The following is a 25,234-nucleotide window of genomic DNA, read 5'->3' as shown; positions in this document are numbered from 1 at the left end:
TTTGATTACCAAAGTCTGTTTTTCTCCATGATGATGTGAGTCTTTCGGTTACTCTGCAGCTCAACAGTTGAAGTTGCCATTGGACAGAAAAGAGGCGATAAAGAGGAGGCGGCAGATTTGGATAGAGAGACGAGTTTGTGAGTTCACGTATTTCGACACTCTGTAACGTGCCACACTGCAAGCACCACTAAATGCTTCTGTTCTGTTGGTCAGTGTGTGCCAGTCTGTGCTAAGACACCTTGTTATATATACACGTTTTTATGTGTGTGTGTGTGTGTGTGTGTGTGTGGAGATGTTTGTTTTCAAACATTTGAATATGTGTTTGAATTTGCCGCCCACAAGGAGGATTGTTGGGTTGTGTGTTTTTCCAGTCCAACTGTAGTCAAATTGTAGTTTCACCTATAGAAGTTAAAAAAACATGTAAGGTTACTTTTGTTTTCCACTGAGTAGAGTGTTTTTTGTATGTTTTATATTTTTTGAAAGTAGATCCTATTGAAATTCCTAGTCTAAATATGTTTATTATATAAAATCCATTCTTTTTTTATTATACATACATGATAAATATTAATTTGCTGGCATAGTTTAAATATCATAATAGTAAGAAGCAATTTTTTGACAGAAGATGCAAATGTAGTTCTATTAGCTTTCTCCGTGTCTGTACGTCTAAGTATTCTCTGCATCATTTCATAAGATACTTGATGTTAACATTTACTACTTACCAACAGTGACCAATATTTTTAAAAGTACTTTTATGAACAGTTTTCTCATTTTGTGAATCTTATGATACGATTTCCCTAAATCGTAAACATATGAGCCAGGACTGTGCTCGTTTTACAAAATTTTCTCCTGAACATCTTGATATAAACCACATCCATATTTGGAAATTCTTGTGTTGATTTGGACTGTTTTTTTTCTTCTTCTTTTTGAAAATGATATTACAAAGCATTATCTCATTTTGTGTAGCACTTAAACATGCAAATAATAGTAAACATATATTTTGTTAAAACGTTGCAAATAAAATAACTGTATAGTGTGTTTTCACAATGTTTCTGAGTGGAAGGGCATCTGTCTCCTCTACAAGACTCATTTGCTAGCCAAGAAGAGACCTCATCGCTCAAATGAACGAATTACACTAGTACTGCCGATAATACAAAAATCATACAAGAAATGCAATAATATTCCTTTTCATAAGAGGGACATTTTACCATGCACTAACCAGAGACAAATCTACCATTTATCATTAACACATGTACATGTGATTCTGTATTTTGTCTGTGTATAATCCTAAATAACAAAGTTATTTAATATGTGGATAGATTTAAATATGTAGAGACTGTTGGGAGATTAATGTTTTCATGTTACTGTCAGTGTTATTACAGTGTTTTGCCATTTTCCAGGTTGGTTGATTAAATTACGACACGCACATCTATGTCATAAGTTCTGTTGATTTCACTGTATAATAAGCATTACTTCCTGAAAACAGTCTCTGTTGTTTATGAAATTATTTATTCCGATGTGTCATCACAACTGTGAGCAATTTTCATCACAATAAATGTGACCAAAAAAATAAATAAACTAATGCCGAACTGTGTTTATGGTTTGTATTTATGGTTCTGTCAATAGGAATATTAAAGTGTCATGATTATCGAGTTATTCAAATTTTGTTTATAAAGTATGTATCCTGAAGTCCAGCTCTGTTTGTGATTTAGGACTGATGACGTTGCATCCATTCCTCATGTATATGTTCTGCAGAAATATGGTTTGCCACACAAGTTTGCTATACCATTTTAGGAAGGTCTACAGGTCACGTCTTTAAGGTTCATTTTTGGAGCTTGTTATAGTTTATAGTAAGGTTAGGTTTGGATTTTTTGAGTAATATATATATTTTTTTATAATTTTTTTCTTATTTTTTATAATTTAACGCTGGGTTATAAGCTACACGCAATTATACCTCAATCGTGAAATTTGCGAAACACTTAAATTATTATATTGCTAAATAAGGACCTCAACTACGAAAACGTGAGTTTATCTTCTTGACTCATCAGCACGTGACTTTTTGTTTTTTTTTGTGTGTGGTTTTAAAATTCATATTTATTTGAATTTATTTTTCTCGAATAACAGAGCTCTACAAATGATGTTAACCACAGACATTATTTTACTCATAAATCTTAAACCGATATTTTAAAAACCGGAAATCCTCGAGAGGGGAATTTGCGTTTGGCCTACAAATCGACGTCATAAAGCAGCTCTGCAATTTTTGTCTCTGTATCTGTTTATGCTAAACTTGTCAGACAACTTGGAGAAAACATTTGAATTTCTACACTTATTAAAAGACATAAAATGCAAAGCACTTCTTGTTACGCTCGTGTGCGTTAGTCTGCCGAGAGGTGTTATAAAGGACAAAATATGAAAACAGCCTCCTTATCTTCCTCGTTTCAATGGTTGATGGTGGATTATTTCTAGCCAGTTGGTAAGGTATTAACATGTGTCATTTTGTATCACAATATGCGTTCAATGTGTCATTTAGATTTATGATTGATATGTGTTCGTGTTAACTTTTGGAAGTAAATACAAAAGCACATGCAGTAGTTTGAGTCAGTTTGTCCAGCAGGAGGCGCTGCAGTACAGGCTTTATTGCTCTTGTCAGTAAGCGGCCCTACATCGCCATCCAGCGGTGAAACTGTAGTAGGACAATGTTTATCCTGCTCATAATTAAGCTGGCATTGTCTGCAATTATCACAACATTTATTTGAGCTACTTTTCTATTTCCAACAGTCTTGTTTTATGTAATAATTCTGAGTGGTGCTGTGAAGTGCAGAACACATTTAGCACGGCTGTTTGGGAAAATAAATAAATAAGAATAAATTACACATATCTTCATAAGGTAACACTTTAGAATAAGGTTCCATTAGTTAATGTTATTTAACTACTTTTGTTAACATGAACTAAGCAAGAACAATCCTTCTACAACATTTATAAGTCTTAGTTCATGTTAATTTCAACATTTACTAATGCATTATTTAAATCAAAAGTTGTGCTTGTTAACATTAGTTAATGCACTGTGAATTACCATGAACTAACAATGAATAACTGTATTTTCATTAACTAACATTAACGAAGATGAATAAATACAGTAATAAATGTATTATTTATTGTTTGTTCATGTTAATTAATACATTAACTAACATTAACTAATGGAACGTTATTCTAAAGTGTTACCCTTCATAAAAGCAAGATAAACTCTCAGCACTATTCTTAATCTGATTTAATGAGTAATATATGTGCGATAAGTTTGCATGTAATGGCAGGAGCACAGATGGCATCCCATCACCGAGAGTTTCCAAGGAGATGATCTGGCTCCCAAGGGCAATGTTGTCAGGAAAGATGCTAGCAGCCCATCAGCTCACATCAAAATGTGGACAAGAGCCCAGCTCAGTCATACGCTGATGCCACTCCTAAACAACAACAACAAAAAAGTAAGTAAATAAATAAAATAAAAAATACCATTTTAACATTATTGTATAGAATGATTTTAATAATAATTATAAATGGTTTGATATATTTAAAATGTTGACATTTAGTCTTTTCAAATATGCATAATAATAATAAAATTGCTATTGCTGTTTTAATTAAATATATTATTATTAGTAGTAGTGTAAAATTAAATGATGAGGATGATGATGAGTATTATTATTATATGAATGCATGCTCGCTTGTTTTTGCAGATTTACATATAAATATTAAAGATTCAAATAATTACGTTTATGTGCAGTTTATCACTGTATCTATTATCTGTCCTATGCACCATAATTAACATTGAAAAAACACTAATGAATTACATTGTTCAGTATGGCAATACTATTCATTTTTATATATATTTTTGCATTCATTAATAATGTATTAATTTAATACATTGATACATTTTATGGCAACAATGAATATAATATACGTTTGCATATTGCAATACAGGCTGGTTGCATAAATCAATAAATGTAATAGTTATAATAATTATTATTATTTATTTTGTATTATATAGTTTTATAGTAAGAATGTGTATAATATAATATAATATAATATAAACTTAAAAGAAAATTTGTGATCCAGAATCCCCACAATCCTACAGAGGAAGTAATTTGGAAAATAATAAAGTAAAATAGTAATATATTAAAAGTATTCTATATAAAATGTATTATTATACATTATAATTTATTATATTATATGAAGTTATATTATAATATACAATAATAGTGTTTCATTAATGAAGGCTGTATGCACAAGGCTCCGTTCCACTGACTCCATGGTTCCAGGTTTTGTGTGAGAGGAGCTCTGTGTCTCTCTGAAGGCAGGTAGTGTAGCCTCCCTCTGATTCTCTTCCTGGTGCCTGACACAGTCTTCAGGATAGAAGCCACAGAGCTGGTGTGAGAGCCGGGTAAAGTCCAGCCAGCATCCATCAGACGCTGAGATTCACAATGAATGATTAACATCACAAAAGCCTCTCCGCACCTCCACGCTGTAGAACAAAAGAGCCGGATTCATCTGCCGGTGTCACCGGCTCGCTCTCGGAGTCTCCATCAAGGGCTGGGAGTGGCTGCTGTCTTTGTGAGAGCGGAGCGGGGAAGCCCTCGGTGAGCTGCGGAGGAGAGGAGATGCTCTGCAGGCTGGAGGAGGAAGAGGAGATGTCTCTACTGGAGCTACAGCAGAGGGTGGACTGTATCATCACCCATGTTGGTGAGTGGATTCTTCACTGCCGAGGATGATGGGGGTGTGTTACAGCTGTGATTCATCTGTCCAGCGCTAATTCACACGCAGTCCCACAATTTAGGGGAAACCGTGAGGTGATTTTTCCTGATGGCCTGTGGTAGAAATAAAGCTGTATTTTAGACCTCTGTGCTTTATTTTAACGTTAAATGTCGTGCTGTTACGCACAGAATTTCAACATGAGCTATTCAAAGCAGAAATAATTTTATTTTACAGTTATTTATTTTTATTTCATTACATTGTGGAGGTTATAGGTATCTCTTTGTATAGCTACATTTGCTTCTGATTTGGCACCTATTTGTTTCAAAAACACAAACTTCAATTAATTCAATTAAATCGGCCTTTTCAGCAAATGAAGAGAATAAATACAGCTTAGTCATATTCAGATATAGCTCCTTAGCAAAATAAATAGATATTATTTATTACTGTTATACTGCTTCTACTAATCATTATTATTATTAACGCATATTTGTGTGTACTTAAAAATTTACACAAGGATTTAAATATTTTCAGTTACATTTGCCACTGCATTACCAGCCAACATTAATATTTTAAAAAAAGGAAGCAAATTAATTACTTTGTTCAATATATACATTATCAATAGCGTTATACATTATGTATTTATTAATATTAGGCTATAATAGAATAATATTTAGTATTAATATAATAAGTTTTAAATAGGACTCCATTCCATTGAATCCATAGCAGAAAGCACAGATTTTTAGAGTATCAAAGTGCAAAAATGTGTTTTCATTTTATTAGTTAGATTTTATTATTTAATTACTTTTCTAATTAGGGTCGTTGGATAAGATTATGGCACCTGTTTGTGTCAGAATCACATATCTTAATTTGATATATGTGACCCTGGAGCACAAAACCAGACTTAAGTCGCTGGCGTATATTTTTAGCAATAGCCAAAAAAACATTGTACAAATTTATTGATTTTTCTGTTATGCCAAAAATCATTAGGATATTAAGAAAAGATCATGTTCCGTGAAGATATTTAATAATTTCCTGCTGTAAATATATCAAAACTTAATTTTTGATTAGTAAAATGCATTGCTAAGAATTAATTTGGACAACTTTAAAGATTATTTTCTGTATTTAGAGTATTTAGATTTTTTTGCACCATCAGATTCCAGATTTTCAAATAGTTGTATCTCCACCAAATATTGTCCGATTCTGATAAACCATACAGCAATGAAAAAGCTTATTTTTTTAGCTTTCAGATGATATATAAATCTCAATTTCGAAAAATTGACACTTAAGACTGGTTTTGTGGTCCAGGGTAACATATTTTCAGAAAATTATTATGAAGCTTATGAGGGATTTCACTGAATTATTAGTTAAAAATCAGCTTAGTTAAATCTGCTTGAATAGGAGACCTGTGTATTTTAAACCCGTCTTCGCTCTGGGAAGGTGTATTTTTCATCTTCCTGCATCATAAAAAGCATGGGAATATCCAGGTGCTTCCCCATGCCAGCGAGTGAAGTGGGTTAATGTGCCATGCTGCTGTTCCCGCTGTCCTGCACGAGAGAGAGGCGCTGCCCCGCCCCCACTGCAGCCCTCGGGGGACGTACGGCCCGTTGCCATGGAAACTGAGATGGGCCAGTTCAGCCATATTGATTCACGCAGACACTGTGTGCTTTAAACACACACTCGCTGCTTCCTAAGTTCATTATCCGCATTATAACACACCACTGCTCGAGCCAACTGAAAACCAGCAGGCTTTTAAAACAATGGTTCAGCCATTGGTTCTCGGTTCACTGCACTGAACTGGACTTCAGAGGTTAGAAATATCCAAGTGTTGTAAAAGTGCCTCTCAAACCTGCCTTTGGTTTTGGGCAAACTACGGATAACTGATAAGAGTTATTTCTGGCTCTGTTGTGCTCAGAGGAAATCAGCATTAGCAGCGTCTCACCTCTCAGTGAGTCACAGATGTGACCCTCCGGCCCTGTAACAGCCAGATGACGCTCTGATTGGTCAGATGTGACATCACTCTCCTGTTAAATCCGAAGCTAAGTGATAGATTGCACAGTTCTCGGTATAGAGCTCATGAATATTGAAGATGCCAGATGAGCAGTCACGCGTTCTGTACAATAACAGCAGCTCAGCCTAATGCAGTTACATTTGCATATATTAGCTGAAATTCATATTTACACAGCCTTTAAAGTGCCCCTATTATGCCATTTCCATTACTGTTTTTCATGCAGTGTGTAATGTAGCTGTGTGAATGTAAACGGTCTGCAAAGTGCGTGCACAATAAATAAAGTTATTGTCTACCAAAATAAAGAATCGATTCTGAAACAGCTGAAACGAGTCGTAAGTAACTTCCGTGACGTTAACATGTAATACATTTGCATAATCGCAAGATAGCTGGAAAATTTGGTTATATTAAATGCATAGTTTGAGAAAACGAAAGCGTTTTTTGACCTTTAATGCATGTAATCCTATTGTAGGAGATTCCCAAAACAATATTTTGAAACGTAAAAAAGGGCACTTTAAAAGTTATTAAAAACATTAATAGCTTTCCTCTGGATTAAATGGATAATAAAGGCATTTATAATGTTACATAAATGCTGTTCTTTTGAACTTTCTGTTCATCGAAGAATCCTGTATAAGGGTTTCCACAAAAATATTAAGCAGCACAACTGCTTTAAACATTGAGAATAATTAGAAGTGTTTCTTAAGCACTCATTTTTCAGAGGGATCATGTGACACTGAAGACTGGAGTAATGATACTGAAAATTCAGCTTTGCATCGCATTTTATAATATATTTAATAGAAAATAGTTCTTTTAAATGTATATAATATTTCATAAAATTGCTGTTTTTGCTTTATTTTTGATTAAATAAATGCAACTTTGTTGACCACAAGAGACTTCTTTCAAAAACATTAAAAGAAATAACCAACCAGAAACTTTTAAATGCAAGTTAACAAATAACAATGATATCAATAATTGATATTAATAATTGAAAAATAAGTATTTTTAATTTCTACCTGTTTTTCTTCACTTTAAAATATGAATGTGGCAAAAACTTGGCTTTTTGGTGATGCTAAACGTAGTACAGGTTTGACAAGGTTTTTAAAAAACAGGAGAACATGTTAACAGCATCACAGAAATGTTAGAAAATACTTTTTTTTTTTTTTTGGGTAGCACTTTATTTAATGGTGTCCTTGTTACATGTTAAATGTTCTTACTATTATAATAACAATTAATTATACATGCAAGTAACCCTAAACCAAACCCTCATCCTAACCCTAACCATATACAGTAGTAATGCCATTTATTCCTGTGATGCAAAGCTGAATTTCCAGCATCATTCCTCCAGTCTTCAGTGTCACATGATCCTTCAGAAATCATTCTGATATGCTTACTTAAGAAACATTTTTTATTATTATCAACTTTTATTACTAACAACTTTTTTAACATTTTTATTATTATCATGGTAAAAAGCAGTTGTGCTGCTTAATATTTTGATGGAAATTGAGAATGGAAAGTTCAAAAGAAAAGCATTTTTTGAAATAATTTAATGTGTCCTTGTTACTGTACATGTACCTACTATTAAATTATTCATGATTACATGCAAGGAACCCTGAGCCAAACCTTAACCATAAGTACATGTAGTTAATTAATATTACTCATTATTTAAATGCATAATTACACTAAAACAAGGCCACCTTAAAATATTGAAAAAAGTGTGACCAAATATTTTATAACACGATGAAAGGTTTGATTCTGGCTGCATTTTGCTTTAAAAAAAATCTATATACAGCCTAAAAACCTTGAAGTGGGCTTCATTCCAAGCTGCCTTCAACAAGACAGTATCTCCAAAGACTTTGGACTCACAATAAAACAACAGCAGTGACGCTCAACAGCAAATCCAAAAAAGGTGAACAATAGGAAGGTCATTGTACTTCCTTCCTTCCCTCCACACCAACCCCTCCCCCTCTCTCCACCCCCATCTTTTGTGTGCCCCTCTGTATAATATCTGTTATAGCTTCAGTGCTGCACTCATGTCAGTCAGTATTGTCTACTCAGACACCATGTTAGGTTGCTCAGTTACAGGAAGTTCTTCTTCCGAATCAAAGTCTAGTTCTCGGAAATCAAATGAGGCCTTGGTGACTTTGCAGAAAGCATGCAATTCGTTTCATTACATTAATTTGATCTTTAAAATAAGCCATTACACACAAGCATAAAAGATTTATCACAGGCTCAGTGTGAGATTGATTCTTCAGTCATATGGAAGAGCTTGCAGCCTTGCACCGCTTTCTCAGCTAATGCAATCCATTAGATTGACAATCACTGAAGCTTTATGACATCCCCCTCTCATCCTCTCTCATTGTGCTGAGGAGTGCTCCACAGTCTTTCTCATGGATGCTGGATGCTGGATCCTGTACGATAGAGGAGGACAGAGACGCAGGCATTAGTGAGTGTCCAGTATTCCCCACTATATCCTCTTAAAATAGTGTCCTGTAATCAAATTACATGCTGTTTTTATATGGCAGAAGTTATCTGAAAACACACCCTAGCGTCATAATCTGAAGCCACAGACATACAATATCAATTCATCTTACATCTGTCTGTTACGTCTCATACTGTAAGCACTAATGGTCTCCGATTAGAAGTTAATGCATAGTAGTAGATTTCTGAATGGTGGTTGCTTGTGTAAAAGTCAGCATCATGATGCTGGTGTGTTGCAGGTGGTTAGCAGTATGTTGCTTTTTGGTTGATACAGTGTTTTTTCTTTTGTTGCATGTTGCTATGTGGTTGCTAGGGTCCATAGACAGGACTTTGGGTCACTTTTTCAATCTAAGACTATTTGTATCCAAGATTGTATCATTTTAAATGATTATTTAAAGTGTATATTATTTATATATGCTTTTCATTATCTTGATACTGTCCTTTAACCCAAAGTCTCTTGAGCTATAATTTATGACGAGTATTTAGAATTAAGCTATCATAATGCAAATGTTTTTCTGTTTATTTATGATAATAATATTTTTTATTATTGTCTTCATATTTAATATTGTTATAATATTATTATATAATAACATAATATAATGTTGTATTATACTATATAATTATATAATCAATATTTTTTATTCTTATTATTAATAATACTAATTAAATTGAATATTTCATCATATTAATATTTTATTATATTGTTGTTATTGATAATAATAATAATAGTAATAATAATAATAATAATAATAAAATCAATAATAATAAAACTATGGCATGTCATTAAATAAAAATAATGGCAGTAAAATAATTCATGTTATAACATAAAAATCAGTAAATGTGTATTACTACTACAACTACTAATAATAAGAATTGTTATTATTAGAATTAGTATTATTGTTAATAAATGTCTCGTATTGTTGTTGTTGTTGTTGTTCTTAATATTTTAACACATAAAACCATGTAAAGTCAAGAAAGTCAATGATGAATACTATAATATCAAATTTGATATGTATTAAATAACAATAACTTTAACAACACTACTACTACTACTAATAATAATTTTCACAAAGTTTTTCAAAAAAAAAAAAAAAACGATTCTTACAATGAATTATTTCAAACAATTCTTTTCTCAATTCAAGGACATTTCATACATTATATGCTTACAAATGGGCTTGTTTTTGGAGTGTGTGCCAGACTGAATGTGATTTCCAGAGATCCAGACGGTTCCAGAGTAAAGAGTGCCTTATTTTACACGCTCATAGGTTTCCATCCACAGGAATGTCTGAAGTTCTACAAGAGAGCGCTCAGACATCCATGAAATCACAGTTTGGGTTGGTTTCCTACTTTTTTGCTTCTCAATTTAGCACGTTACATTTGTTTTCCACTGTGAAAGTGACAGAAAAAAGTTGAGTCCTCAGGTTTAGATTTAACAGGCAGTGCCACATGATGCCGTCTCATGCGTGAGGGATGCGGGGGAGGGGTTTGTGTGTGTGTGTGTGTGTGTGTGTGTGTAGCAGGGCTCTGTTTTGGGGTGGAGAGTGAAAAAGGAATCTGTGTGTTTGTGAGAACTTCTTCCTGACGTACTTTAACCACAGTCGGCTGCGCAGTGATGAATGTCTCTCTGGGAGAGAGAGGAAGAGGAAACTACCGGTGCTTCTGGCATACTCAGAGATATTTGTAGAAAGCATGTCAGTGTGTTGCCTGCGTTTCAGAGGCACAGGCACCTCTCGTAACGTCTTATTACGTGATTGAGTTTGCGGGTCACTGCAGCTCTCGGGACCTCTTGCGTGGCGCGGGACCGTCAGCACAATGGGTTCAGTTATGTGTAAGTCACCGCTCTGTCTTTAACAGCATTTGTGCCTGAGGAAGAACTTTGTGTTTCTTGTCCTCTGTGTTTCTGAGAATGATATACGGAGTCATTTCTGAGAGAGTTACAGCTCTGTTGACTTTGGTCGGAAACCTTGAGGTGTTTCTGGAAGGGAAAAAGAGGTTTATGGGCTTAATAATGATTAGACACACACAGCAATGTGACCAGAAAAATGTGCCAGTAGTTAACTTACTGTATAAGAACATTTCTCTCTATTCCTCATTTGTGTCTGAAGTCGCTGAGGTATATTTGTAGCAATAGCCAAAAAAACATTGTATGGGTCAAAATTATTGATTTTTCTTTTATGCCAAAAGTCTTTAGGATATTAAGTAAAGATCCTGTTCAATGAAGATATTTTGTACATTTCTTACCGTAAATTTATAAAAACATAATTTTTGATTGGTAATATGTATTTGGTCAACTTTAAAGGTGATTTTCTCAGTATTTCTATTTTTTTTTTTTTTTTTTTTTTTGCACCCTCAGATTCCAGATTCTCAAATAATTGTATCTCGGACAAACATTGTCATATCCTAACAAACCATAGACCAACGGAAAGCTTATTTATTCAGATTTATAAATCTCAGTTTCAAACTATTACCTCTTATGACTGGTTTTGTGCTCCAGGTTCACATATAAGTTTGTGGCTTCAGAAAATCTGAGTCACACAGACCATTTGTATGCTATTTTATGGTGTATCTGTGTCATTTTGGAGCTGGACAGTCCCAGTCCTCATTTACATCCATAATACGGACAGGATATTCTTAAAAAAAAACCCTGTTTGGAGCAACCTGGGTGAAGAGAGATGGTGCTCTCAGGTGGAGGTGTGTGTGTGTGTGTGTAAGAATATCCACCACAGGAGAAGCGGACTAGAATAGTTCTCTTAATCCAGGGACAGCAAGGCTTCTGTCCACTTACTCTGATCTATCCTTCCTCTCCTGTGACCTTCGTCCAGCGAGCCGTAGTGAGGCAGGCTGGGGTATTGTGGGTTTGTGCTGCAGTATGGAAGGCTCCCGGTGCTATCAGACCGTCCCGTCCCGCTGCTCGGTATGTGGGCGGCACTCACGGGGAGCGTCCTTTTCCTTGGTCCGCATCTCGGCTGGAGAAATGGAGTCCTATCATCGTTTGCTGGGAGTGTGTCTGGAAACCAAAATAGCATGGAGGAGAAGTATGTCTTCCTCATACATCCTCACCTTCCTCTTTCACTCCGGTTTGCTTCTGATGCAGCTATAACTAAACCATACTTCAGCGTTATTGCAGTGAGATCTAGAGAAGTGTGATGTTTTAGTGTGTGTGTGTGTGTGTGTGTGAGAAAGCTGCAGTGTTAACTGTCAGACGCTCTTAAAGAGGATTAAATGGCTGGGTCAGATTGGCGGCTTCATTCATCATTGTGGCTTATTTACTTGTGAAAACAGAAATGCCGGAGCAAGTATGATATTTCATGGGTTTTAATCGTTTGGCATATTCAGCTTTGTTTGTTTGCATGAACCTCTTTAGCTTAAAAGAGGAACTGTAAATGATGTGGAGGTCAGCAATCAGACTGTTTCAATCAGACAGTGAGATGATAGCACAGTCAAAGAAAAAATATATTCATGAATGTTTTTTATTATATATATATATATAATAATTTTATTACTAAAATTTAGTTAATGCAAGCACACAAATCACACACACACACACACACACACACACAATCTAACCTACAGTATCGTATGCTGCAGAGAGTCTCTAGGGGAAGTATGAATTATGATGATGCAGAGAATACTACGTATGCACCGCAAAAACCTTTTTCTTATTATCAGTAATATTTTCCATCAGAAACATTATAACATCCTTAAATCAATCAAAACATTTTTCAAAGTTGGAAATAAGTTGTAAACCCCTTTGCAATTATTTGTGAAATTTGCTTGCAATTTCTGAGTTAAATTTATTTCAAAGTATGTCTTATACTATTTTGATCGGTGATGTTAAATGTTTATTTTTATTTATATCAATTGTATTGAACACTTTATGATTATGATTATTATGAACCATAACAAATTAAAAGAAAACATATAACACACACACACATATTTTTTAATAATACATTATGATTATATCATTATTGTGGTTATCATGAACTGATATATATATATATATATATATATATATATATATATATATATATATCGACTAAATCCACACACACATGCGGTTAGTTCAGAGGCCAGTGTCCTCAAAGTCTCCCTCAAGAGCCCCTTTAAAGCATGCCAGCGTAATCAAACGCACCTGTCCAGACTGGGTCAGACGTAACTTTACACAGCTCTCATCTGAACATCATGGTCATACACATGTTTGTGGATGTGGGTCCTGTGACACAGACAGTCTACTCAAAGCTGTTTTCATCATTCAGAGTACTTTCTGTTTGCAGAAAACCGCCTCTACACTTCCAGTCCTAACACTGTCTTACTTCATAACGGCTTGTTTGTTGCGTGTCCTGAGTTGTGGGGTGGAGGTCTTGGTTGTTCCAGGTGACAGGGTCTATGAGTTGTTGTTGTTCTGGCCAGATACAGGATCCTGTCTGACATTCTGATTTGTATCCATGTGTGGGCAGCTTCCTTTTCCGTAGGGATGTGGATCGAGAGGGAGTTAGATACTGTATGCTGGAATTTAGTTTTGGAATGCTCAAGTTTTGTGTGAACTTCAAACAGCGCACATTAGAATTGTTTTTAGTAGTTCACCCAAAAATGAAAATTGGATTGTTATTTATTTAAGGTTTTGCAAACCTGTACACAAAAGAAGATTTTCTGAAAAATGTCAGTGTGAAACTGAAAATGTGTTTATTGTTTTTTTGGTCCATATAATGAAAGTCAGTAATGGCCAGTGTTCTTTAGACTTTTCCTTTGTGCATCAATTTTGATAAAAGATCAACAGAGGACAAAATTGTAAGTGTAACAAAAAATTAATAAAATATTATAAATTAATATTTGTTCTGCTTTCATTGACAATGATTGATTGATTGATTTATAATTATTTTCAGAATTTTGACCCTTTAAATGCCAGCTTGTTAACATAATGCCACTGTTTTGCATAAGCAGAAGACGGAATGTTTCAAGGGGTGTAAAATGATACATTTAAAAAAAAATTATAAACAATCTGCCAACAGAATGAAAGCATATTAACAAAAATGCTTTAATTTATGCTGAAATGGTATTAGTATTAAATATTGCAGTTTGAGTAGGTTTCGGTGGAGACACTGTGTAACTTTTTTATTTTTTATACCTAGTGTAAAATAGATTCATGAAAGGAAATGATGATGAAATAATATAATTCCAATGAGAAAATATTTTTTTTTTGGTAAAATTTATGCTGTTCTTGATAAATAATACATTACAAATAAATAAAAAGACAAAACTGGGACACACGGGGTAAACATTTCAGAAGAAATAAACTTATACAGAATGAAATGAGGATGAGGAAATTATATATATATATATATATATATATATATATAAATATATATATATATAATATATAATTTCCTCGTCCTCATTTTTCTATTTCTTTTTTTAATTGAGTGAATTAATTAATTAATATTTTAAAACAAAAAAATATTACAAAATCATTTAAAAGAGGATTTTTTCTCTCTTTTTTTTCAGTATAGGCAGCATCAAGGCACATGTCTTGTCCAAGCTGTATTGCTTTGAAATCGATGCCTACAGGAATGTAAATTCTTTTTGTGTGTGGGTGTATGTGCTAGTGTTGGGAGCTCTGGGACTTCTTCCCCTACTTTCAGTGATTTCTTTAGGGGAAATATGATAGATTCTGGGTCTTGCCTGCCATAAAATATTGCAATCCCATTAATGAACGGCAGAGCCTTGAATAAAGCTTTCACTGCAACCATTAACATTGGGCTTTGATTTTATGACTATTTTATTTTGCTGCCTGAGACTCAGCCGTTCAGCCTTGCCTTGAGACTCCTTTGTCATTCAGCAACACTAATTTATAAAGATCAGAGGGAAGTAGAGCGGTAATAATGGACTGGATATCCCATGGACGCTCCTTAAACGTCTGCCGTTGGGATTCAGACAGGCTGTGAAGTGAAGCTGTTGTGTTGATTCTGTAATAGTCACTCCGTGTGTCATGGAAGAGCAGGTAGAGTGTGCACTGTAGGTGTTCAGAAGCACTTTGAGACCCCCTACGGCTCGTGATCGAGTTCCAAACTGGATTTGTTTACATGGTATGCAGCATTGTCCTCTGTTTGACTGCAACCCTTGATGCACTGACCCCAAATGAAACCATGGGTATGCTTCAGAAAAAGGAAGATGAAACCACTGAGAGCTGATTTGTGCTTTTTCTTCCAGCAGCTGATGATTGAATCCATTACAGTTCATCTTCACTTAGTTAGTTCATAAGGGTGCTTTCCGTACCAGTGGCCAGTGACCTTTAAGACTGTCCACAGAGCAGTGTTTTAATAGTGGCACAGATATTTGTCAACCTACAAATGTCATAAAGACATGTCACATTCTTTCAAATATACTCTTTATATTTGTGTGGATTTCAAATAGTTTTGGGGATTTTTCTATTTATTTTTTATAGCATTTATAGTCATTTAATAACTAAAAACATATTTTAAAATGTAACAATGTCATGTTGTTTGACCATCGTAAATAGTACTAATTCCAAGTAAATATTAAGTGCATACACATTAAATACATGTCAATGTATCTTAATTATAAAATAATAATAATAATAAAATATTTCTTGGTAAAAGCACACACACAAAATCAGGATTTTTCTATCTATCTATTACTTTCTATATCATAAACCAGATCAAATTTGTTGTTGTATCATAATTAAAATGATAAATTCATTTCATGTTATTATTTTATATTATTTTAAATTTAATAACATTTTGAGATTAAAATGCTTATAAAAGCATGCACTCAAGTCATTGTATGTAGGATTTTTTTTCAAAATGTATTAATCTGGATAAACAATGAGCATCGTGTCATTGTCCCATCAATATACATCAGGCCTTGTTGGCTTTGCGACTGTTTTTTCTCACCTGTCTTATGCTGTGTTGTCTTTTGGACACTAACAGAAGGCTTTTTGCGGATCTCCACCCTCAGGCTCCTTCGCTCCTCTCATGCCTCTCAGCTAATTTTGGTCACAGCGTCTCCACTGCATGTGAATGCAATCAGTGTTGTACTAAGTGTGCAAGTTAGTGTGTTTAGCAATTGCAATCGTAAGTGAGTTTAGCATATTTACTCTGACATCTTGACCCATGCTGGGACAAAAGCAAGTATTGTAGTGGGGACGGCACAGGTGACTGGCACTTGATCATCTGACTGTTGAACTCTTGCTAATGGAGTGATTAACGAGCTCTGTAATTACCCAAACAGATAGGATGAAGTCCCGTTCATCATCCCTTGGTAACCAGATACTCTGATTGGGTTAACAGGACCTAGTAGCCCAAAGCAAACAAGCCTGAATAATCAAAATAATGCTTCTTATGAACATGCACAGGGTATCCTATTGAAACAATGACTTTACAGAAATGTAGGCGTGTCCTGCTCTTTATGTGACCAAAAATATGTGAGATTCAGTTCTCCATGAACATTGCAGTTTTGTAAACTGATGCACAATGGGTAGGAAAGGCCATACAATGCCTGAGCTGAAAACACTAATGCTTGGGGAAATGCTTCTTCTTGGTACATAAACATAGTTGTTCTCTCAGGCTGTCCATGTTCAGTCCAGCTGGACTCCAGAACATGTTTTTTTTTTTTAAAGCTTTGCTGCTTGGAATACATCTTACTCAAAACTTCCTTTTCATCTATACCACCTCTTCCCCCTAACCAGATGCTCACTGGAGACTTTTTGCTAGAAGCTGGTAGGTTCTCTCAGTTCTCCATTGAGGAAACTCTTAAATCAGAGTTGTGCAGCTGGAAAAAGTGAGTGGAGACAGTACAGAGTCTTTATCAATGTCTGATATCAGTCTCTCTCCATTTGTTATGCATGCAGCTGCGTTCAGTAAAGCTGAAGAGATGTGATCTCTGGATGAAGTGTTTAAATTCAAATCACAGTGATCAAACAAGCTAAAGGAGTCATAGGTAGAGACTCATTTCCCTTCGATATGTTGACATCCTGAGTACATCTTTCTAAACCAAGGTCAGTGTATTTAAAGCATCTCACATCGTGTCCTTGGGGTTATTGCGTTCAATACTATTACTATTCCGAATCTGCTCTAAGAAATGCGATCTTCATCTGACAAACTTTGACTTCTTGTTATGTAAGCAAACTCTTGGTATCATATTGAAATGCGTCTTTGAATAACTCGCCAGTTTGTAAACAGTTTCTGGCTCTCAAAAGCGCCTCTGGACAAAATTTTCTGAAATGTGCCAGTCCACCAAAAACTGCTGTTTTGGTGTTGTTCAGTGCGTCTGGTGAATTTGTAGAAGCAAACATCCCATGTGAAGTGGTGAAGATTCTCTTCTTCCATTGGTTGGCAAACAGATCGGCCCCGCCCCTGAACTCACCTCATTGGCTGAGCCAATGTTGCTGTTGTCAGACTAGTTGGGATGTTCGGTGTTTTGATAGCGACACAGATATTTGTCAACCTACAAATGTCTTTCAGATTCCTCTGCGTACTACACTTAAAAATAAAGGAGCTGCACAATGCCATAGATAGAAGAACATTTTTGTCTAAATGGTTCCATAAAGAACCTTTAACATATGAAGACCCTTTCTGTTTCACAAAAGAAGGTTTCTCCGATTATAAAAAAGGTAAGAAAGCGATTGTTCTTTAAAGAACATTTGAGTGAATGGTTCTTTGTGGAAACAAAAATGGTTCTTCTATGGCTTCACTGTGGTTTGGCTTGGGTTGGTATTTTTCATAGTGCACCATGCTCTTCAGACTTGTGTGGGTCAGAGTAGGATTTGTGGTCTAGTTTGACAATTAGCCAGCTTTACAGAACACAGAGGGCAGTGGACCATGAGTCTGCATGAGCTGTGTGTGTGTGTGTGTGTGTGTTTTATGTGCACGTGGCATGTGCTTAAGCCCGTAACTAACAGCAGGTTCTCTTTGGGGTTTAATCTCTTGGCATGCTGACCATCATTTGCCCTGCTGCAGAAAACCTGCTTCTACATGGGGAATTTAATGCTTAATAAAAAAAATTATTGGCCAATGACAATTTTTTCCCTTGGTAAAACCTGATTTTTTTTTCTTAAAATGTACAGGAGTTCATATCATATCTCACACAAGTAAACATTCTTAAAGTGAAGAAATTTATTTTTTTATATGCAATTTTAATTTGTTTATCTTTTTTTAGTTCATTTGAATAACATAGAATTTGAGATTCAATGATAAACCACTATAATGGTATTTTTTGTTTCAGTTCACTTTAAAAATGAAGTATTTTTAAAGACACCTCTTATCCTCATCAAGGCGTTTGTTTGATCAAAAATGCAACACTAAAAAAACAGTAATATTGTGAAATATTATTACAATTTAATGGTTATACAAATTATGTTTTTCTATTTAAATATACTTTAAAACATAATTTATTCCTGTGATACAAATCTGAAATCTCTCAAGTCTTAAGTGTTGCATGATCCCTCAGAAATCATTGTAATCATTGGAAACCTATGATACTTTTTCTGGATTCTTTAGTGAATTACAAATTTATTCAAAACTTAAATTTTTCTTGCTGTCTTCACTATTACTTTATATTAATTGAACACATACTTGCTGGATAAAATTATTTACGACAAAGTATTAATAGTATTGAAAAAATTTGAATGACCACGCAAAAGAAATTGTAAGATCAAACTAAAATGTATGCCCCCCCACCCCCCGCAAAAAAAAAAAAAAAAAAAGTTGCCTTTTTCTATAATTTTTATTTTTCTTGGAAAAAGAGTAGATTTCAGTACAGTATGCTTTCAGTGTTTGTTTTTTCTGTCTGTAGGAGTGGTCCTGTATGATCCGGTCACTGTGACTTTCCTCTTGGGAAGTCTTTGGCTTCTCATTGTAATTCACGTAGATGTCAATGGTAGCGAATCCAAAGCCAGCTGATAACATCTGCTTTTCACATGCTCCTTGACGCACATTGTTCTTCCTGTAGAACACACTCGACAAGGATGTGTGAGGGCTTAAAATAAAAAAGCACTAATTTCTGTTGTTCTGCGGTTTATGGCACGCTGCCTGTCAAAAATTTTGACTATATATTTACTTCAGCTAATAGGCTTCAGACTTACACCGGCACGTCCCGAACACATCCCCAATTTCAGTAGTAACTCATCGGCGTTGTTTGTAGCCCACAGCAAGTTTCCTCACAAGACTTATCAGGGTCTGATAAAGAGAAGTCAATGTTAATGCAGTCTTCTGTGTACGTGTACAGAAGAACGTTTGTTCGTCTACAGACTTCATCGGGCTTTAGGGTGACCCCTCAGTAGATCAGAATAGAAGCACTCGAGCGCTCTTTTGAAAAAAGCCTAAGGCATAAAAGAATGGCTTGTTTGAAGGAGCGCTTCCCTGATGAACGGATACAAACCAGAGGCTGTGTTGATGGCTAAAGGTCATCTCTAAGGAAGCAGCTGTGCAGACGGTCAGTCTGAAGGGTCGGGCCGCTGATATACTTTGTGACTTACCGATATCCCGAATGTGAATTATATGCATGTCGCAGAGTGTCTAATGCTCCTGTGCGTTCTTCTCTTTGTCACAGATGAGATCATGCAACAGGAGATCAGGCCGTTACTGGCTGTCGACATAATCGAACAACTTCACAGGCAGTTTGCGCTTCTTTCAGGTGAGAAATGGAAATATCTGTTTGCTCTTTAGTTTGAGACAAAAAAAAAAAGCTATCTACTTTCCATCTCTATGTATAGCTGTTGGTGGTGCCTTTGAACCTTGACCCTTTCCTGATTGTGGGTCAGTTTCTTAGCTGATGTTCATGTACGCGAATCACATCCACTCGTGTCAGTACTGTCGTACAATTCCCCGCCCCCCCATTCCCTCTGATGCTCATTAGCGCTTCCAGTCAGAGAAAACAGACGTCTCATTTTCCCGTGATGCATATTATGTAATAATGAAATGAGAAATACCCGAGGGCTGCTTGGTGAATCTCAAAATGAATATCCATTTCCATACAATACAATGTGATGTTATGATAAATCTTTAGTGTTCCATTTTCACATAGTGGTTTGGAATGTTGATACAAGATATTTATCGCTTATTAGCCATAAAAAAAAAAATCTTTAAACCTAAGCTATCATTTTAATATTGCTATATCGTTACAATACATTTTAGTGGCTTCCAGAAATCTGTAACATATTCGTCGCCACATGGATGATGCTAGATAAATCTTTGATGGTACATGTGACCACTGAAGTAAAAGTTTTTTTGTTTTGTTTTTTGCGTTACTCAAGTCAGCAAGATCAGACTCATTCTTGATTTAATGAAACAATTTATTATTATATAGTTTCTCATTAAATTACAAGCCAATTTATTTCATTTAACAATGACTTTAATTTTTATTTTTTACCCTTTTTGAAACTGAAACTTCTTTGTTTGCCAGCTCATGTATTTAACCACTAGGCTACGCCACAGTCCTGCTTTCTAGAAAGAAACAATCAGGGAACTGCTCAAGCTGGTCACTACTGTTTGTAACATACATAAAGTGAATCTGGCTCTATTTATAATTCATTTTAACCAGCCTTTGTCATGAAGTTGCCAGTAATGTTAACTATACAAAACAATCCATATTAGCTAATAAAACAGCAGTGATTACTGCTTTCAGCGCACACAGAGCTCTCTGAAAACTGATGTAAGTAGGGACTCGCTGCTCTATGGAGAGCTTTTCAGTCAGATCTCCCTGTCTCCTCATCGGCCAAGACGCCTGCACCATCCATCAAAACTGCACCAGTTATGTAATGTTACAGAGAAAAACACACCCAGCATACTTTGTGCAATCTATTAGGCTGGCTCCTCTTGTCTTAAGTGCCACTTTCCACTGAAAAGCATATTTTCGTCCATTAGGACTCTGTGAATCACAGAGGACGATTAGAAATGTAATCGAATAGACTTCAAATGTGTCTCGTTCACTAGTGAATAAGGTCAGAAGCGACGTGCAAAACAATAAACCTGTCTGTTCAAACAAGACATAGATAGATAGATCGTTTTAGATCTAGTTTGTTTTGCGTATTATAAATCTAAATGGAAAATAAACAAGCACTTCTTTATGTCTATAGTTGGAGACTATTAGAAGATTCACGTATACATCACCCGAGTGAAGCGTTGTGGCTTCTAAAGTCTAAAAATGGATGAACATGTGACCTTTGAGGGGATCTTCCTCATTACTGCAGACAGACACATCTTTCTTCAAATTTCTCTCAGGAATGAGCACAATGCACAAGAAGAATCGCTGTTCAAGAGGCGATTACATATTCAGACTCCAGACCAGTTTGCTGAAATGAGATGATTTTAATTAAAACTATTGATATTATCGGTTATCAGAGGAATTCTAAAGATATGTGATTATTTAAAGACGTTAAACTGTGTGATCTGTTCTTTCTCAAACACAATTGTTGATGAAAATATGACAATGTATGTTTAAAAACGGCCAAATTTTAACCAGTAGTTAAAATATTTCATTGCCCCATACCATATTAAATTTTTATCAAGTATAATTCAAATGTAGCATACAAGTTTACGACTCAATAATTTATTTCAGTAATATTGAATTTGCAGAGTAAGCAGTAAGCAGCAAGAATATGTGAGCATGAAAATGTATCAGTTTTATGTAGTTTGTAAAAAAAAAGTTGGTAACCAGTTCAATTTTTTTATTTTTTATTATTATTATTTTATTATTTTATTTAGTGTGAAAAGTCAGATTATTTATGAATGTGTCAGAACTCAATAGATAGTCCACTGTTGCCCCATTGTGGTTGAAAAGAGGTGGTTCTTATTTTCCTAAATCAAAGACATATAATAATACATTTTATATATTTTATAATTAATAAGTGTGTGATGAATACTTCATTTTAAGGATTAAATACAGAAGCAAGTAATGCAAGAGGGTTTTTACAGGTAATGGCCTAGTTTAAAAAAAATAAAAAAATAAAAAATCAATGTGGGCCATAATGCCTCACAGGCTCACACCTGGTTTCTGCTGCATGCATGTTCACTCAGTGTGAGTAGTTTCTGTTGAAGTGTAAATGCTGCATAGAAACTGTGTGCTGGTCATGACCCCAAACAAAACTGCAATGAAACTGAATTTTTTTTATATATATTACACTTTTAGAAAAATAATAAATTAGCAAATATAAATACATAAATAAAATTGCCAGAGTGCCATTTATAACATGTTAAAAAATGTGAATAGTTACTATTTAAAAAATAAGCACTAAATTCCTTAACATTTTTTGCAGGAGGAAGAGGAAAAGATGGATCTCCCATCATCACCTTCCCAGAGTTCTCAGGGTTTAATGAAGTGTCTGATGAGGATTTTGTTAATGTTGTCACATACCTGACCAGCATACCAAGGTGAGACCTCATTTATTCTTCTAAGGTTTATTGCCATTGTTAATGAGTTTTAAAAATGTGTTGTGAAAGCAGCTGTGAGAACAAGCCGTTTTCTGCTTGATTTCTGTCTGATGGTTTTGTCTTTCATGCCTAACCCGTCTGGTTCTGTCCTTCATCTGTCCAGCATGGATGCTGCTAGCATTGGCTTCATCATCATCCTGGACCGCAGGAAGGACAAATGGAACGCCGCACTCGCTTCTCTGTCACGGATAGCGGTTTGTACAGGCTCTTGCTTGAGCTTTATGACGTTAACATGATGTTTATAGATAGAAGCAAAAAAGAACAAGATGTACAGTATCAAGATGTACAATCGATAGGCTGATAAATTGAAATCAAGTTGGACAAACTTGGACTATTCAATTACTTTATATTTTTCAAGTTGACGTATGTATGTGTGTGCATGCGTGTATATATATATATATATATATATATATATATATATATATATATATATATATATATATATATATATATATATATAATATGTATATGTATGTATATGTGACCCTGGACCACAAAACCAAGTCTTAAGTCGTTGGGGTATATTTGTAGCAATAGCCAAAAAAACATTGTATGGGTCAAAATTATCTTCTTTTTTTTAAGTAAAGATCATGTTCCATGAAGATATTTTTTAAATATTTCGATTAGTAATATTCTATTACAAGTTATAAGCATAAAAATGTCTTAGTATTTTTATGTCCTCATTTGCTTCAATGACAGCAGCACTTGAGCTTTAATATGAATTTTAAAATAATTTTATATGTAATAAAAATGATAAATTCTCATTTTTATTTTACTTTTTTTAAACAGATTTTATTAAACAGTAAGTGTTTTTTAACAAAAGTTTCATTGTAATATTAGTAATATTTAGTGATTTATGTTTTGCAATTTAATCAAATCATATTTTGAATAATAGTATAACCATAATAATAATAATAATTGTGTTGAAAGTATTTTAATTCAGAAATGTCTAGTAAACTTCACAAACAATTACAATAGCACAAAAAAACAGTAAACAAAATATCTACTTACAGTAAATGTACTTCTATAATCTCTTTTTTATTTATTACTTGGAAAAATATTATGTTTTACTTGTATGTTATATACATTACATATAATACATTAATATATATTATATGATATCTTTCTAATTATAATACATTAACAAACAAAAATATATACATAAAAAATGTGTATATATATATATGTATGTGTGTGTGTGTGTGTGTGTGTGTGTGTGTGTGTGTGTGTGTTTGTGTGTTTTATTAGTTCAAGAAGTTACAAAGACAAAAAAGGTTGTAAGTATTTATATGGTCACAGAATTGTCGAAGAAATAAGTCTAAACTTTTGTGTTTAATTTTCTTCCATGACCTGAAGGGCTCCTTTCCGGGAAATCTCCAGCTTGTTTTGGTTCTGAAACCCTCACGTCTCCTCCAGAGGGCCATAGCTGATGTCAGTATGCGGTTACATAAGGATGACTTCAAATTGAAGGTACCGGTAAGCATGCTTCTGTCTGTCTGGACGCTCGGCACGTCCGTTCATTCGCCATACGATGCGCATGGCACCCTGGAGTGTTTGTAACCATGATCACTCATCCACTTAATTATTGACACAGCCGGTCACCCTGTTGCATTATGCATGTTTGAAAGGGTGTTAATCTACAAATAATTTCTAACCCTGTTTTAACGCCACTTTAAAAAAGACACAGGGAGCAGTGTTACATTAAAAAACATTGAGGTTCCTGCTCTGTGCATTAAAGTGATGCCTTATCTCTGCGCTTACGTCAAGGTGGTGGCGGTGAATGTGTGTAATGCTGCTTTGTCACATATTCATGGCATATCCTGCTGCATGAGATTATCATCTGCATCCTGCTACTCTTTTCACATTAAGGAAATGATGATTGTCGCGTTGTTGTTTACATACTTCAATTTCACAAAATGTCGTATGCAGATGAGTTAGATAGTTAGTCATAACAGCTGCAATCACATGCAGCATTGTAGAAATGTTCTTTGTTCTTTTCTCTTCTCTTGTAGATTGTTATGTTAAATTCCCTGTCAGACTTGCATGGCTACATTGACAAAGGCCAGCTGACCTGCGATCTCGGGGGAACCCTGGACTACTGCCACAGTCAATGGATTCACCATCGCACAGTACGAAAGTTAAAAATGAATATCATATTTACAGAAAGGCAGAAACATAAATGCACTGTATGTGCAATGCAAAAAAATGCTCAGTTTTTTAAAAGCAAGATTTGTAACCTCATATGCATATTATCTGTTCAGACTGTGTTAAACTGTTGTGCCCTAGGCCGTTGAGAACTTTGCATTAACGGTGAAGAGCACAGCACAGATGCTGCAGAAGTTTGGAACCGACCTGGCAGAAACCGAACTTCCCAATGACGTCCAGTGCACCAAAGATCTGCTCATCACACACACCGAAAAACACGATAAGCTCCAGGTCGCTCATCACATTTAGAAAACAGTAGTTCACGTTGGTTCGTTTGATGTCATTATAGTTCTGTTCTTTTATTTTATTGCCGAATGTTGTCGGGTTGTTCTTATCTGAACCGTTTCTAAAACAGTGT

The 25,234-nt window shown here is 34.8% G+C and overlaps 2 protein-coding genes across 15 annotated transcripts in view; both read left to right on the top strand.

Annotated features, from left to right (window-relative positions):
* slc4a10a (solute carrier family 4 member 10a) overlaps nt 1-1,591 on the top strand; it is a 37,585-nt gene extending 35,994 nt beyond the window's left edge. For all 5 annotated transcript variants that reach the window (XM_052569820.1, XM_052569817.1, XM_052569816.1 and 2 more), the window contains one exon: nt 60-1,591. In XM_052569820.1, the coding sequence (XP_052425780.1) occupies nt 60-141 (82 nt within the window). In that variant the 3' untranslated portion in view covers nt 142-1,591. The remainder of the gene's footprint in view (nt 1-59) is intronic.
* Nucleotides 1,592-4,351: 2,760 nt separating this feature from the next.
* mcf2l2 (MCF.2 cell line derived transforming sequence-like 2) overlaps nt 4,352-25,234 on the top strand; it is a 56,851-nt gene continuing 35,968 nt past the window's right edge. The window contains exons 1-7 of one of the 10 annotated variants that reach the window (XM_052568964.1): nt 4,352-4,728; nt 19,793-19,876; nt 22,497-22,611; nt 22,775-22,865; nt 24,028-24,147; nt 24,684-24,800; nt 24,958-25,107. In XM_052568964.1, the coding sequence (XP_052424924.1) occupies nt 4,647-4,728; nt 19,793-19,876; nt 22,497-22,611; nt 22,775-22,865; nt 24,028-24,147; nt 24,684-24,800; nt 24,958-25,107 (759 nt within the window). In that variant the 5' untranslated portion in view covers nt 4,352-4,646. Of the gene's footprint in view, nt 4,729-10,840; nt 11,052-19,792; nt 19,877-22,496; nt 22,612-22,774; nt 22,866-24,027; nt 24,148-24,683; nt 24,801-24,957; nt 25,108-25,234 lie in introns of those variants that run through there. The other 9 variants (XM_052568962.1, XM_052568965.1, XM_052568967.1 and 6 more) reach the window with 9 other exon arrangements.

The sequence above is a fragment of the Carassius gibelio genome, chromosome B11 (assembly GCF_023724105.1).
Source record: "Carassius gibelio isolate Cgi1373 ecotype wild population from Czech Republic chromosome B11, carGib1.2-hapl.c, whole genome shotgun sequence".
NCBI lineage: Eukaryota > Metazoa > Chordata > Actinopteri > Cypriniformes > Cyprinidae > Carassius > Carassius gibelio.
This window is presented reverse-complemented; position numbering and strand designations above follow the sequence as displayed.